Source organism: Bubalus bubalis, chromosome 7 (genome assembly GCF_019923935.1).
Source record: "Bubalus bubalis isolate 160015118507 breed Murrah chromosome 7, NDDB_SH_1, whole genome shotgun sequence".
Classification (NCBI taxonomy): domain Eukaryota; kingdom Metazoa; phylum Chordata; class Mammalia; order Artiodactyla; family Bovidae; genus Bubalus; species Bubalus bubalis.
In genome coordinates, this window is record NC_059163.1 from 52,472,071 (window position 1) to 52,489,385 (window position 17,315).

The window sequence follows — 17,315 nt, forward strand, 5'->3', positions numbered from 1 at the left end:
GAGACATTACTTTGTCAACAAAGGTCTGTCTAGTCAAGGCTATCGTTTTTCCAGTGGTCATGTATGGATGTGAGAGTTAAAGAAAGCTGAGCACCGAAGAATTGATGCTTTTGAACTGTGGTGTTGGAGAAGACTCTTGAGAGTCCCTTGGACTGCAAGGAGATCCAACCAGTCCATCTTAAAAGGATATCAGTCCTGGGTGTTCATTGGAAGGACTGATGCTGAAGCTGAAACTCCAATATTTTGGCCACCTGATTAGAAGAGCTGACTCACTTGAAAAGACCCTGATGTTGGGAAAGATCGAAGGCAGGAGGAGAAGGGGATGACAGAGGATGAGATGGTTGGATGGCATCACCGACTCAATGGACATGAGTTTGGGTAAACTCTGGGAGTTGGTGATGGACAGGGAGGCCTTGTGTGCTGCAGTTCATGGGATCACAAAGAGTCAGACTGAGTGACTGAACTGAACTGAACTGAATAGGATTTTGGTAATAAAAAAGAGGGATGTGTGAAAGGGGAAAAAAATTCTAAGTAAAAGAAACCGAATGTTGCCCAGACTGACAAACTATCCATGTCACTGCCATTTCAACCTTGAATATGAAAATGGCTTCACTCAGATTGCAGAAGTCTTTCACTAAGAAAGGGACATAAAGATGAAAAGGGTTTGGGGAAAGGGATATGAGTTTTGGATTTATTAAATTCATGATGGGTCAGGTAAGCATAAAGAAAAAAATTGTAAATCCCTCTTAGTATTATGTGCACTATAATTAATCTTTCAAACATGTTCTAGATCATAATCAATAGTTTCCAAGTTGAAAAATTTTTAATTAATAGAGTTTGAGATAATTAGATATTACGACAATGATATATTATCCGAGTATAATTTCTGCCTCTAATATATAAAGTTTCAACTTTTTTCTTATTCAGATGTAGCGTGTGTGGGTGCTTATTCACTTCAGTCTTGTCTGACTCTTTGTAACCCTATGGACTATAGACCATCAGGCTTCTCTTTCCATGGGATTCTCCAGGCAATGCTAGAGTGGGTTGCCATGCCCTCATCCAAGGTATCTTCTCGACACAGGGATTGAACCCATGTCTCTTAGTCTCCTGCATTGGCAGGTGGGATTTTACCACTGGCACCACCTGAGAAGCCCATCAGATGTAGTAGTACAGTTATGCATTAAAATTTCAACCTTAAAAATAAAACTGCAATCTTCCATTGTGTGGGGCTTCCCAGGTGGCTCAGTGGTAAAGAATCTGCCTGCCAAGGTAGGAGACACAGGTTTGATCCCTGGGTCAGGAAGATCCCCTGGAGAAGGAAATGGCAACCTTTTCTAGTATTCTTGCCTGGGAAATCCCATGGACAGAGGAGCCTGGTGGGCTACAGTCCATGGGGTCACAAAGAGTCAGACACGACTTAGTGACAACACAACAACAGATTTCATAGTGTGCTTCTACTGTATTTGTTAATATTATTATTATCATTTTTGGGGAAGGAGTGATTATTGTTTTGTCTACTGGGCTCAAGGGGAAGGTGGGGTGGAGTGGGGAATCCAACATTTTGTTACCAGAAGTCTGTAGTTTCTGCCATTTCTACCAGCAACCAGCAGGTGGTATCAAACAATTTTAAGTTTCTGTTCTATTGCAGTTTTTGTGCCTATTTGGTTTTTGAGATTTCTCCTTCCTAACTTCCACCCCATACCCTAACCACAAATACTCACTTATAAGAATTTGATAAGTATAAAGGTCTCGAGAATTTTAAAAAATATTTTATTTATTTTTTAATTGGCTGAAAATTCTTTACAATTTGAGGACTTTATTTTTCTGATTTAAATATGTCCTAACTTTCCTTTCAGGTATCTTTTTATAATAAGAGGCGTTGTTTTACATGTGGTAACTCTTTTGATTGCTGTAGCAACAGGATGCATGCTTTCTCAGTCATTCAGTCATGTGTGACTCTGTGACCTCATGGACTGTAACCCCCCAGGCTCCTCTGTCCATAGGATTCTCCAGGCAAGAATACAGGAATGGGTTGCCATTACCTTCTCCAGGGGAATCTTTCTGACCCAGGGATCGAACCCACATTGGGAAAATACTACCTATCCCTGCTTTACAAATGAGGAAATTTGTGGAACAAAGAAGCTAGGGAACTTCCTTAAGGTCACAGAATTAGAATTCAGGCATCTGGCCATGGAGCCCACAGTCTCATTCTCTGTGTGAAATCATTTCCCCAATTTGATTTTCTCCTTTCGGTGTGTATTCTCACTCAACACATAGCATTTCTTTACTTAGCTACTGTGAACTGAGGTTTTTTCATCTTGCTTATAGTTTTCTTTGTTGTGCAGAAGCTTTTAATTTTAATTAGGTTCCATTTGTTTATTTTTGTTTTTATTTCCAATATTCTGGGAGGTGGATCATAGAGGATCCTACTGTAATTTATGTTGGAGAGTGTTTTGCCTATGTTCTCCTCTAGGAGTTTTATAGTTTCTGGTCTTACGTTTAGATCTTTAATCTATTTTGAGTTTATTTTTGCGTATGGTGTTAGATGGAGAAGGCAATGGCACCCCACTCCAGTACTCTTGCCTGGAAAATCCCATGGACAGAGGAGCCTGGTAGGCTGCAGACCATGGGGTCCCGAAGAGTTGGACACGACTGAGCGACTTCACTTTCACTTTTCCCTTTCATGCATTGGAGAAGGAAATGGCAACCCACTCCAGTGTTCTTGCCTGGAGAATCCCAGGGACGGGGGAGCCTGGTGGGCCGCCGTCTATGGGGTCACACAGAGTCGGAAACGACTGAAGCGACTTAGCAGCTGCAGTAGCAGCATGGTGTTAGAAAGTGTTCTGCTGCTGCTGCTGCTGCTAAGTCGCTTCAGTCGTGTCCGACCCTGTGCGACCCCATAGACGGCAGCCCACCAGGCTCTGTCGTCCCTGGGATTCTCCAGGCAAGAACACTGGAGTGGGTTGCCATTTCCTTCTCCAGTGCATGAAGGTGAAAAGTGAAATTGAAGTTGCTCAGTCCTGTCCGACTCTTCGGGACCCCATGGACTGCAGCCTACCAGGCTCCTCTGTCCATGGGATTTTCCAGGCAAGAGTACTGGAGAGGGGTGCCATCACCTTCTCCAAGAAAGTGTTCTAGTTTCAGTCTTTTACAAGTGGTTGACCAGTTTTCCCCATACCACTAGTTAAAGAGATTGTCTTTGATCCATTGTATATTCTTGCCTCCTTTGTCAAAGATAAGGTGTCCATAGGTGCATGGATTTATCTCTGGGCTTTCTATTTTGTTCCATTGATCTATATTTCTGTCTTTGTGCCAGTACCATACTGTCTTGATGACTGTGGCTTTGTAGTAGAGTCTGAAGTCAGACAAGTTGATTCCTCCAGTTCCATTCTTCCAGTTCCATTTATAGGAAACTATAAGCAAGGTGAAAAGGCAGCCTTCAGAATGGGAGAAAATAATAGCAAATGAAGCAACTGACAAACAACTAATCTCAAAAATATACAAGCAACTCCTGCAGCTCAATTCCAGAAAAATAAACGACCCAATCAAAAAATGGACCAAAGAACTAAACAGACTTTTCTCCAAAGAAGACATTCAGATGGCTAACAAACACATGAAAAGATGCTCAACATCACTCATTATCAGAGAAATGCAAATCAAAACCACAATGAGGTACCATTTCACGCCAGTCAGAATGGCTGTGATCCAAAAGTCTACAAGCAATAAATGCTGGAGAGGGTGTGGAGAAAAGGGAACCCTCTTACATTGTTGGTGGGAATGCAAACTAGTACAGCCACTATGGAGAACAGTGTGGAGATTCCTTAAAAAACTGGAAATAGAACTGCCTTATGACCCAGCAATCCTACTGCTGGGCATACACACTGAGGAAACCAGAATTGAAAGAGACATGTGTACCCCAGTGTTCATCGCAGCACTGTTTATAATAGCCAGGACATGGAAGCAACCTGGTGTCCATCAGCAGATGAATGGATAAGAAAGCTGTGGTATATATACACAATGGAGTATTACTCAGCCATTAAAAAGAATACATTTGAATCAGTTCTAATGAGGTGGATGAAACTGGAGCCTATTATACAGAGTGGTGTAAGCCAGAAAGAAAAACACCAATACAGTATACTAATGCATATATATGGAATTTAGAAAGATGGTAACGATAACCCTGTATGCGAGACAGCAAAAGAGACACAGATGTATAGAACAGTCTTTTGGACTCTGTGGGAGAGGAAGAGGGTGGGATTTGGGAGAATGGCATTGAAACATGTATAATATCATATAAGAAAAGAATTGCCAGTCCAGGTTTGATGCAGGATACAGGATGCTTGGGGCTGGTGCACTGGGATGACCCAGAGGGATGGTACAGGGAGGGAGGTGGAAGGGGGGTTCAGGATGGGGAACACGTGTACACCTGTGGCAGATTCATGTTGATGTATGGCAAAACCAATACAATATTGTAAAGTAATTAGCCTCCAATTAAAATAAATAAATTTAAATTAAAAAGAAAGAACTGAGGTTTTCAGCACATACAAGTTGGAATAAGAAATATTATGCAGAATAAAATTAGAATGTAAAATAGCTATATGTTAGATATTGTCTGAGGAATGGTCACATATTTTTCACATATATGCATAAAATTTTAGTGCTGAAAGTGGTTTATAAGCTACTTGCCTTTTATTTTACTGCAGAAGAAACTTAGGCTTCCCAAAGAAACGTTGAGTTTCAGTGGTCCCTCGGAGGTGATAAGGGAAGACACAATCTGCTAAAGTAATGTCATGGAAACATTCATTTATGGGGGCCTTACCAGGAACAGGAAAATGCCCACTGCTGGGAGATGGGCATGTGGGAAGTTTGTGAACTTTTTAGGGAAGTGCAACTTTTGAATGCCTAGCTTTTCTATCTACAGTGTAATGGGACAGACTAGGCTGAACTAACAGAGAGAAAAGCTGGCTTATGAGAAACTTATCCCTGCAGTATAAATAAAAATGAAGGAAGGGAGGGAAGGAAGAAAAGCTTATAATCAGTGTTAACAATTTTCATGTCAAGTTTCTACAATCAGATGAAAGAAAATAAAATTTAGATAACAGGGGCAATTTAAATATGGTGAAAAACATTTATATTGAAATTGCTGTAACATTTTATTGGCTTGAGTGACTAGACTCAAATTTAAATTTAAGCTAATGGTATGGACTCAGAATCATAATTAAATTTATGGTTTGCCATAATTTGAATATGCATTTTTTGTAGATTTTTCTTTGTTAGTCCACATTAATGTATCTGTCATTCCCCAAAATTCACAGTTGAATTAGAAATGATTAAAAGTCATTATCTCTTGTTTAAATTAAAAATTTTGCATTTTGTCTTATCACAGAAGCAAAGAAGGGCCACTTAAGGAAAAAAGTGAATTTCCCTCAATGTTAATTCTCCAGAGTAACTAATATCAATATGATTATCTTGGATAATACCCTTAGAGATTTTGTCCTTTCTTGTTTATCTGATAAAATACCAAAACAATTAAATAATAGAAAAATCACTGAAAGTATTTACAGACAAATATTTTAGCAGCCTCTGTCAGAGGCAATGGATAATTTTTGGATCAAACAATGGGCTAACCAAAAAGATTTAAGAGGAAAACCTGGGAAATGAATTATACATTAAGATAATTAAATAATTTAAAAATAAAATCATAGAAAAAATCTGATTTTTTTTTCTATTTCAACTGAACTTGAAATAGAAACAAAGTTTCTAGTTCATCATTCCAAACCACATGCTATCTTATTCCTGAACATGGTAACTTAAGATGAATGTCCTTTTTGATTTTTTTACTTACTAAGTTCATGCAGTATATCTATATTGACACACAAATTCCTGTGCATAAACTTTCATGAAAACTGAATCATGAAACATTTTTAAGAAAACTATATTGTAGATTTTTTTACAGTCAATATTATCCCAACTTTATTGTTGTGGTATTACTAATGTAGGTATTAAAAATTTTATTAAACTATTTCCCAATCACTGATTGCTAACATTACCACCTTTTTACTTTTACAAGCAGTGTTCATAATAAGAAGCCTTGTGTATCATTTATCTTTAAATATTTTTCTGCTGTCACTGCAGTAAGGTAGGTTTCTGATAGTATTAATAGCAACAAAAAGAGAATAAAATAAATAACATTTAGTAAATTCCCACAATGTCCCAGAGTTTGTGGTAAATACATACTTAACTTTCACAACATTATTCTGAAGTAGGTATAGTCTAAAGATCTGTTTTGAAGTTATGGAACATAAGGAGAACAGTTGAGAAACTTACTCAAGATCACACAGGCAGCAATTAGTGGAGCCAGAATTCAGACCCAGCAATCTGACTGTAAGATCTTCTGAGGACAGAACTACACAGATTTCATCCTGCCCCGGCTCATCTAGAAAAATTCCTAGGTCTCAGGGGAGACCCATTCAAATTGTTTGAAGTGATACCAACAAAAATGGTGAAGAAATACTAAAATCCCACATCTTCATAAAAGCAATGAGAAAACGGTAAAACTGTTAAAATCAACTTTTTCAAAACCTTGGAAATCAGCCAACACTTTGCAACCCTGAGTACAATTATTCGAGAAAAATTGTAGAATCTTCGTAAGAATAGTAATCTTTGTGGTACTGAAACTTACCCTAGTCTCATATCCACTCCCCACCTAAGTGGTAGTCTTAAAAATAAAGCTTGAATTTCTGGTACAGGAGGAGCTCATTTAGAAAGAATTCTCATCACTTCATCTGTATGGTGTTTCCCTGGAAGATCTTCTCAAAAAGCTTCTTTTTATTCACCTGACTCAGAATCCCCTCCAGTGTCAAAATCACTACCTGAGGGATACCACTGAAAGCCTTTCCAGACAAATATTTTAGCTGCCTCTGCCAGAGGCAATGGAAAACTTTTGGATCAAACAATGGGCTAACCAAAAAATTTAAGAGGAAAAGCTGGGGAATCAATTGTACATAAGTGATTTGAAAGACACCAACGTATTTCTTAGAATCTAGAAGGCCACATGGATACACAGTTATGTGAATACCCAAAAATGACTGAGGAAGCCCAAAGCACTCCCCTCTCATTGACCTTGAGCCTCTATACAAGCAGGAAGTAGATGCTAAGGCAGAGTTGTCAACTGTGTGGCTGAATGTTGAAGACATACCCCAACCTGCATACAGAATCACCTGACAAAGACAGATAAATTTATGCTTTCAAGGGTTTCAGAAAGTCTGTCCAATCATTAGATGGCCATTAGGCTAAGAAAACAGAGACTTCAGTTGTCCCAAATGAAAAGAATACAGAATTTACAGAATTAGTTAAGAAAAGTCACTATGCAGAGTTCATAAATACAACGTCACAATTGAAAAAGACCCTGGAAAGGGTAAGAATATAATTTCCAGAATTGCCACATCACAATATTCAAAATGTCCAGTTTACAACAAAAATATAAGGTCTGCAAATTTTAAAAGTATATACCATTTAAAAAAATAAAAAGATTCATTAGAAACTGTACCTAAGGAAGCCCAAGTGTTGCAATAAATAGACAAAGACTTTAAATAAGCTACATTAGATAAAATAGAACAGCTAAAGGAAACCATATCTAAAGAATGAAAGTGTACTAATGATGCCTCATCAAAAAGAAAATATCAAATCAATAGAAATTATAAAAATTAAACAAGTAGAAATTCAGCAATTCAAAAGTACCATAACTGAAAAGAAAAATTTACTAGAGGAGTATAATAGTAGATTTATGCAATAAGAAGAAAGAAGCAGTGAACTTAGAGATATGTCAGTTAAGATTCTTAAGTATGGGAAACAGGGAGTTAAAAAAAAAAAATGAGGAAAAATAATGAGTGCCTAAGACGGAGGAGCCGCTAAGAGTCGGACACGACTGAGCTACTTCACTTTCACTTTTCACTTTCATGCATTGGAGAAGGAAATGGCAACCCACTCCAGTATTCTTGCCTGGAGAATTCCAGGGACAGAGGAGCCTAATGGGCTGCTGTCTATGGGGTTGCACAGAGTCGGACACGACTGAAGTGACTTAGCAGCAGCAGCAGTAGCAGCAAGACAGTTTTGGCATATTATCAAGCATGTCTATATATGTACAGTGGTAGTCACAGAAGGAGAGAAGAGGGATAAAGGGATTAAAATATTTGAAAAACAGTGGTCAAAATTTTTCAGCTTTAATGAAAAACACAAATCAACTCATTCAAGAAGCTCAATAATCCAGACAAATCACAAGAGAAAAAAATTCCCTGCAGATCAATCTCTCTTATGAATATAGATTCAAATGTCCTCAACAGGAAACTAACAAACTGAAACCAACCACATATAAAAAGGATTGCACACTTGTGACCAAGTGTAATTTACCTCAGGAAAGTAAGGTTGGTTAAACATACAAAAATCAATCAATGTAATAATCCCAAATAGATTTATGGAATATGGAAAAAAATACACCATTATCTCAATAGACTCTGAAAAACATAAAACATCCTTTCATGTTAAAAAAAAAGTCAGTGAACTAGCCCTAGAAAAGGACCTCTTTAATCCAATAAGGAGGATATTTAGAGGTGAAAGATTAAAACTTTAGTTCTAACATCAGGAGCAAGACAAGGATGTCTGCATTCACCAATTCTATTCAACATCATACTATAGGCATTAGCCAGGGAAGTTAGGCAAGAAAAACGAATAAAAGGAATCCAATTTGGAAAGGAAGAAATAAAACTATATGCAGTCACATATTCTTATATATAGAAAACTTTTAATAAACCACATAAAAACTACTAGAGATAATGTCAGGAAAATGTCAGGTAGAAGATCGATACACACAAAAAAATCAGCTTTGTTTCTATATACTAGCAATGAATAATCTAAAATGGAAACAAAGGTATTTCTATTTACATAACAGCCCAAAGAATAAAATATCTATAAATAAATTTAAGTTTAAAGGTGAAAAACTTATAAACTGAAAATTACAAAATGTTGCTGAAAGGAATTGAAGTTCTAAATAAATGGAGATGACATATGTATGTCCAATTAAAATGGATAGATATGTCACATTTGGAGATTAGAAGACTTATTATAGTTAATATGGCAATATTTCCCCAAACAAGGAATTTAATGCAAAATCTACCAAAACTCCAAGGACATTTTTTGAAAAAATGAGCAAACTGACCACAAAATCATAGGGAAGTATAAGGGACCCCGAATAGCTAAAATAATCTTGAAAAGGAATAAGAAATTTGGAGGACTCATGCTTTCCAATTTCAACACTTACCCTAGAGCTATGTTATCAAAACTGTGAATTTTGTATAAGGACAGACATGTAGATGAATGGAATAGAACTGAAAGTCCAGTATATATATGGCTGAATCCTTTCACTGTTCACCAGAGACTACCACAACATTGTAAATGGCTATCAGTTCATTTCAGTCACTAAGTCATATCCAACTCTTTGCGACTCCATGGACTGCACCACCCCAGACTTCCCTGTCCATCATCAACTCCCGGAGCTTACTCAAACTTATGTCCATTGAGTCAGTAATGCCATCCAACCATCTCATCCTCTACTGTCCCCTTCTCCTCCCGCCTTCAATCTTTCCCAACATTAGGATCTTTCCAAATGTCAGTTCTTTGCATCAGGTGGCCAAAATATTGGAGTTTTAGCTTCAGCATCAGTCCTTCCAGTGAATATTCAGGACTGATTTCCTTTAGAATGGACTGGTAGGATATATGCCAGTATAAAATAAAAAGTTTCAAGTTTGAAAAAAAAGAAGAATTAAAAGTCCAGAAGTAAACCCATCTTTGATCAGTTGATTTCATCAACAGTCGTAAGATCATTTAATGGGGAAAGAAAAGTCTTTTCAACAAGTAGTGTTGGGACCACTGACTATCCATATGCAGAAGAATGGATCTGGACATCTACCATATACAAAAAATCACCTCAAAAAGGACCAAAGACCTAAATATAAGATCTAAAACTATAAAACTCACAAGAAAATACAGGCTTAAATCTTTATGACCTCAGATTAGGCAACAATTTCTTAGATGTAGTACACCAGTTTGTAATCCCTAAAGAGAATTTCATTGACCCACATCATCTTCAATGCCAGGATAATATCAGTCTTTCAAAGTTTTGCTAACATTTTGCTGGTAATACTGTTTTTAAAAGCATCTCATTATTTTTTTTCCTTGACTGCTGATGAAGTTAAATTTATTTTCATGTCAATTGCATTTATATATGTGTGTGTGCATGGGAGGATAGGTAGTTGTTTGTATGTGTAGGTATAACTGTCTTGTATTCTATTTAATTATTCTACTGTACCAAATTCTCAAAAGCAAACACCATCTAAAATCTTTCACAGTTTGTTGCATGTTAACACAATATATTTCTTAAATGTGTTTTATAATATTGACTCAGCAGCAGGTGAGCTAAATTTATTTTTACCTAAATTTATCTTTCTACCTATCATTCTTACTACTACCATCATATTCCCAGATTCATTCATTCATAATTAAATAGAATTATTGCTATTATGAATTGTTAACTCTATGGTGGGAAAAAATCTGTTTTATTTATCCTAAGGGAAAGTAAGGGAGAAGGCAGTGGCACCCCACTCCAGTACTCTAGTCTGGAGAATCCCATGAACGGCGGGGCCTGGTGGGCTGCCATCTATGGGGTCACACAGAGTCGGACACGACTGAAGCGACTTAGCAGCAGCAGCAGCAGCAAGGGAAAGTAAAAAATAAAATATAAAAGAATTTCATTATATGAATGAACATTTCACCAACATTTTGATTCTTTTAATTTAATATATCTTCTGTGTACATAATTGGGCTTCCCAGGTGGCACTAGTGGTAAAGAACCCTCCTGTCAGTGCAGGAGACGTAAGAGACATGGGTTTGATCTCTAAGTTGGAAAGATGCTCTGGAGAAGGGCATGGCAACCCACTCCAGTATTCTTGCCTGGACAATCCCATGGACAGAGGAGCCTTGCAGGCTATAGTCCATGAGGTCACAAGGAGTCAGACATGAATGAAGAGATTTATCATGCATGCATGCATGTGCATAATTAATCCTCTCTTGAATCTCTGATAAAGCAGGTAACTGTAGACATTTTGACTGATGTTGTGACTGTCTTCTGAGTTATTGCTTTCTTTTTACTTAACCATTGTGATTTCCCCGAACGACATTCTTTAAAACAATGGATATATAAACTACTCCTTAAAATTAGTGATTAATATTTTATAAGGTATAGCATTTAGTTGCTTGTTTTATTTTTCTGTAGATTCTACGAAAGAAGAGTGAAAAGTGAAGTCGCTCAGTTGTGTCTGACTCTTTGCGACCCCATGGACTGTAGCCTACCAGGCTCCTCCGTCCATGGGATTCTCCAGACAAGAGTACTGGAGTGGGTTGACATTTCCTTCCCCAGGGGATCTTCCCGACTCAGGGATCAAACCCGGGTCTCCTGCATTCCAGGCAGACGCTTTAACCTCTGAGCCACCAGGGAAGCCAAAGCTTCATTATTAAAGAAATTCCATCCTCACAATACTAGCCAGTCTAGAAAATTTCATACTTAGCCTAGCTATACTTAGATTGAAGAACTTCTTAATCATAGTTCTGTTGTGATCACTAGTGTGGATGACTGGTCCATTGCTTAGAATGAGTCAAATAAATGATGAACAAATTAATGTGAAGCTTTGTGAAGGATTTTTTAAATTAATGTTAATGGGAAATGGGTCAATTTCAAGTACCTGCTTTCCTCATCAGAAATTCTACTTCAGTTTCACCAGTCTTTCTAACCTCAATGGTACTTAAGCAGAAAAGGAGATTCATACAAACAAAAATGAGAAAGCAAAGCATTTCAGAGTCATCACTTCAAAAAAATATAATAACCATTTATGATAATCAACTTTGCAGTATTTTCTTTCAGAAGACTTTTGTTTGTTTGCTTTTCTAGTCGCTAAAGGTGGCAATGAAAGTACCTTTTGGGGAAAAAAAAAATATTTCCAATGCTGTCGTACTGGTATTTGTTGATGTTTTTGCTTCCTATCTTTTTGCAGGAGTAACAACTGTTCTAACAATGACAACTCTAAGCATCAGTGCTCGGAATTCTCTCCCCAAAGTGGCTTATGCAACTGCCATGGACTGGTTTATTGCTGTTTGCTATGCATTTGTGTTCTCTGCCCTAATTGAATTTGCAACTGTTAATTACTTCACTAAAAGAGGATGGGCTTGGGATGGAAAGAGTGTAGTAAATGACAAGGTAAGTGAGAACTTCCTTCTACCTGTGATTAAGCGAATCCCTCAACCCATTTAGCTTGTAACAGATACTGTTCCTCAAATTTGACATTAAGAACATTCAAACATAAAGCTTTCTTTTAAAGTATGCTCTTGCCTGAAATCCTTTAGGAGTGCTGGTATTATTACTTTGTTGAAACCACTTCCTAGCATCAGTTGAGCTCTGACAGTGTGTCAAACACTTGCTAAGTTTTCTACATATGCTCTCTCATATAATCTTTACAACTTTATAACTAGGATCTCTTTTTAATTCTCTCTTTTTTTATGAAGAAGGTATAGTTTAGTGAAGTTACTTACTTGCCCAAGTTCACACAAGTTAATGTTTACTTAAACCCAGATCTGCCTGACCATTAAGTTCATGCCTTTAACCACACCACTTTCCAGTAAAAAGATTTGGAAAAGAAAAGTGGGCATTAATTTTACCAATTATAGAATCTCAGGCCCTATCAGTTGGCTGAGTTACTCCAGAGTTACTCTTCAGAGATGCGGGTATCATCTCTGCTGCTTGGATGTAAAAAAACTCGCGGGATTGTAATCGCTCCCATGTTGTATGAATAAGTAAGTAGGTAGGAATGCCTAGACGTTTTCAGTTGCTCATTTAGTCCACAAGAGAAAAAATATTTATCTTTAAGATTAACTTCTTTGGGAATTATTGATGCCTATTTTTCGGTTTCAGGTACTGAAGGAAGTGTGAGTGTTTTGCATTGATAAATAGCTATTTCCTTTCTCTGTCTGCCTTAAGAGGAGCCTTTGTATATCTGCCTTAAGAGGAGCCTTTGTATACATCACAATGAGATATAAAGTTTCCTCAATAATAATAAAAAGTTCTACTTGGAGGGTTTCTTTTCTACAAAGTATCTACCTGAATACCCTTCCATCAAGTTTGGAAAAACATACTTGCTGATTTTCCTTTTCAGTTATTTGAACATAATTTTTTTCTAATTTATATGATTATATTGACATTGATATTATAGTCTTTTCCCTTAACTTTGTAAACTGTAAAATTTTAACAAGTGCTGATTTATTTCATTTTATAAGCTATATTTTGTATACTAATAGTGAGTAAATATTAAAGAAAATCTGATTAATATTCTATGCTTAACTTTTAAGTTATTTCAACATTCCCATCACATTTTATTGTTGATTTATGTTTTCATTCCCCATATAGTATACTGCTTTTTCATTGCTATCTATACAGTTACTTCTTTTAAATTATATAAGTTACACATGCACTTTCATACTAACATTTTTTGAAGATAAAATGCTTTGCAAATACATCACAAAAGATAAATAGTGGTTTGTGATGTAAAACTATGTAGAAATATATTGATATTTTATTTTTAATGCATTGAGGTGCCAATCAAATTGACACTCTGATTTGGCATATCAAAAAATATGCCTTCTCAACCCCTGAACTTGGAAAATACAAGTACCTATAAATGCAAAAAAAAAAAAAAAAAATCAAAACAGATTCCTGACAATGCATTCTAAAAGCAATAACCTGACAGAGACAAATACTAGATTTAAGTCTATCCACGTATCAGATCACATATAGTGCAGATAAATCTTGGTTGAAATCATTTATGTGCCAACCTAATTTGCAAGAGAACAACTAACAAAATTTGATTATTTCAGTTCTAAGTGTTTCAAGTTCAGTGGTTAAGTTAAAGGGAACATTACATCAGGCTCCTTGCTTGTTAACCACTTTTCCATAGCTGGAGTGCCAAACGCAGTGTCAGGCAATTAGTAGGCACTGCAGAAAGTTTTGTTGAATAAAAGAATAAATTGATTTTTGCTATTAAATCTGGCAGTGTAATACCAATATGACAAGACTTCTTTGCCTGCATGGAAGATCTTTTAATACTTTACAGTGGTAAATTTATCAGGGTGTACTCATCCATTTTCATGATTCAAATACATTTTGAGAGGTTTTTTTTTTCCTATTGGAAATAACCAGGTTCTTAAAACTAAAAGGATACATTGTGGAATGCCTCAAACTAGCACATCTGCCTTAAAAAAAAAAAAAAAAAATCAGTGCAATTTACTCTGTTTTAGTTTTCCTTAGATTTAATTAAGTGGAAAACAGTAATTTTCCTGAAATACAAAGTTTTTATCCATAGGCCAAAATGGGATCCTTTTAGTTGAACCAGGCTGGAGGAAGTCCTCATTTTTGGAGTTAGTAAGCATGAGTAAATGCACTTAATGATCTGTCAATCCAAAGCATATATAAAAAGTTATTTAAGGTTTGTTAACTGGCAAGTATTAATTTGTCTCATGAGGATAATCACTTGGAGATTCATATTAATATTGTATGTTTGAAAAAAGAAATATGTATTAACATACAGTTTATATGTAGATTGTGCTCTGATGATCTTTAAGGTTAGTTTTCACAAACAAATAAACTCACTTGCTTCATATTCAAGCTACATTTGAGCCCTCCATTAGAAGACAAAGCCTATCTTGCTCTGTGATCTTGCACAAGATTGCACACTACTTTTTGCCTCAGGTGTGAAATTAGTTAACAAAACTTTATCGATCTAAAAATTTAGTGCAGGATCAAATAATTCAACTTCACATATTTATGCCTTTTCATATATGAAAGTATCTATTCAACTTCCCAAATTCTTCTGGAACCTTCCTCAAGACTAATTCTTCTACCTTATCTCTTGATTCCTTTTCCTCTTGTTTCTTTTTCAATACTAAACCATCGGTTATTATTTTCTTTTCTTACTTCTTCAAAGCCATCTTCTCTTTTTCAACTGCTTCCTGTAAGTTTCTGATGATGCCTAATATACTTAATTTACCATAAAGGCAAAAGCAAAACTCTCTCCAGATTCTATCACCCATTCTCCCATCCTCAGATTCCCCATTCTTCTTTTTCATTCAAGCTTTTTGAAAGCATTGCATGTAAAGTGTATGTTCTCCCTTTCAGTTTAATTTTCAGCTCACTGTAATCAGGTTATCTTTCTATTTATTGTCCTGTAGCTGAAGGATTCCAGTCTCTACATTTTCAAATCAGATAATTTTTCATTTTTCTTAAGGGATTCCCATTGAACTCATTGAATACTGTTATACTCCAAGACTTCATTTCAGGTCCAAGTCAGCAACTTTTTCTCTTCTGTCAGGCCTTTAAAACAGGGCTTAGAATATCACCTTCCTTCCTTAAATCTTGACAGCTGCCACTATTCATTCTGTTCTCTGAGATTCTTTCCCTAAGTGTGGAGTATGTCCAGTCTATCTAGCATTTGCTCTTGTTTATCCCCAAAGACAGTCATTTAAATGTATTTTTTTGTTCTTGCTATTACTATGTGATTCTCATTTTAAGGATTTTACTGAAAATACTTGTAGGAATGTTAGCCACACTATGCATTGTCTACTGTTTATTATCTCTAAATAGATAAAACCTACTCATCCTCAGCACAAATACCAGTGTGAAGTGAAGTGAAAATTGTTCAGTCGTGTCCAACTCTTTGCGGCCCCATGGACTATACTGTACATGGAATTCTCCAGGCCAGAATACTGGAGTGGATAGCCATTCCCTTCCCTAGGGGATCTTCCCAACCCAGGGATCTAACCCAGGTCTCCTGCTTTGCAGGCAGATTCTTTACCAGCTGAGCCACAACGGAAGCTCATGAGAACTGGAATGGATAGCCTATCTCTTCTCCAGGGGATCTTCCTGACTCAGGAATCAAACTGGGGTCTCCTGCAATGCAGGCAGATTCTTTACCAACTGAGCTATCAGGGAAGCCCAGTCCTCAGGAAATTTCTGAATACTTGCTCCCCTGACCCCTGAAAAATTAGATCATTTTATAAGTATGTATAGTATCCTGCTCTTTTGCATTTCATTCTTTATTAGAGCTTACAATTGCATGCTTAAGTCCTAGCTCCTTCACTGTTCATGGTAACAATGACCACATTTACTTTAATAAAACATATATCTTTGGCCCTTTGTACAGGGCTTACTATACATATTAGTTTTCAATAAATGTGGTATAATTAAGTAAGCATAACCAAATCATAACCACAGCCCACACCTTTATCTTACCTTCCACAGTTATACCTTTCTTTTAACTTCCAGGTTCATATATCCAACAGGCACCCATGTTCTACATGAACATGATTTTTCAATCTTTGCATATCTCTTTTAAAAGATGAAAGAAACAGCAAGCAACCAAAAAATAATATGTCCTAAGTGCCTATTTTTTCATATGTATCTCAGTTCATGGCAAAACCTAGTTTCACATACCAACAACTTGAAAACATCCCTTGAGATCTAACCAGCTGTAAATGTCCATTTTCCTATGTGTATGTCCACAGGCCATGTCCTTACCACCTTTCATTATTTTCAGTCTGTTTATTCCTCATTATCTCTAATCATGTCTCCTTTTAATCCATTCTGTACAGTAGTTCCAGTGGTATCTTTCTAAAACAGAAATATGATCATTTATTTTTTAGCTCTTTAATGAATTGCTGAAAGCAATTTTTCAAGCATCTCAGCTAATATGGCCCAACTATATAGCTTTCTGATACATTTGTTTACATCATGAATGATAAGAAAGTATTTTGCTGTTTATTGTGCACTTCCCACTATGTGCCTGGGAATATCGCTGTGTCAAAATGAGGAATATAAGATTCATCAAGTAAAGTTACTTGCTCGAGATCACACATCTAATAAATGGTGAATCCAGGATTGAACAGATCTGAAGTCCATGCTCATATTCTTCCTCTAGCCATTAAAAGCATCCCCAACTATCCATGCCTCCTCCCATCTCCATGACATTAGATGTGTTGATCCCTTTTGCTAAAATGCCCTCTCCTTTCTTTCTAACTGATGAACTACTTATTCCCCAAGACCTATCCAACTGTACGTAATTGCCACCACCATTATGCTTTTATAGTACTTGCCACAAATTCCTTTTATGCAACCTCATTACATTATACTTTTATTATAAACAAAGCTAACAGTAAGTTATATG

At 36.5% G+C, this 17,315-nt stretch overlaps 1 protein-coding gene across 7 annotated transcripts in view; it reads left to right on the forward strand.

Annotated features, from left to right (window-relative positions):
* GABRA2 (gamma-aminobutyric acid type A receptor subunit alpha2) overlaps positions 1 to 17,315 on the forward strand; it is a 160,611-nt gene that overhangs the window by 115,956 nt on the left and 27,340 nt on the right. For all 7 annotated transcript variants that reach the window (XM_006056287.4, XM_025290095.3, XM_044945911.2 and 4 more), the window contains one exon: positions 12,102 to 12,304. In XM_006056287.4, the coding sequence (XP_006056349.2) occupies positions 12,102 to 12,304 (203 nt within the window). The remainder of the gene's footprint in view (positions 1 to 12,101; positions 12,305 to 17,315) is intronic.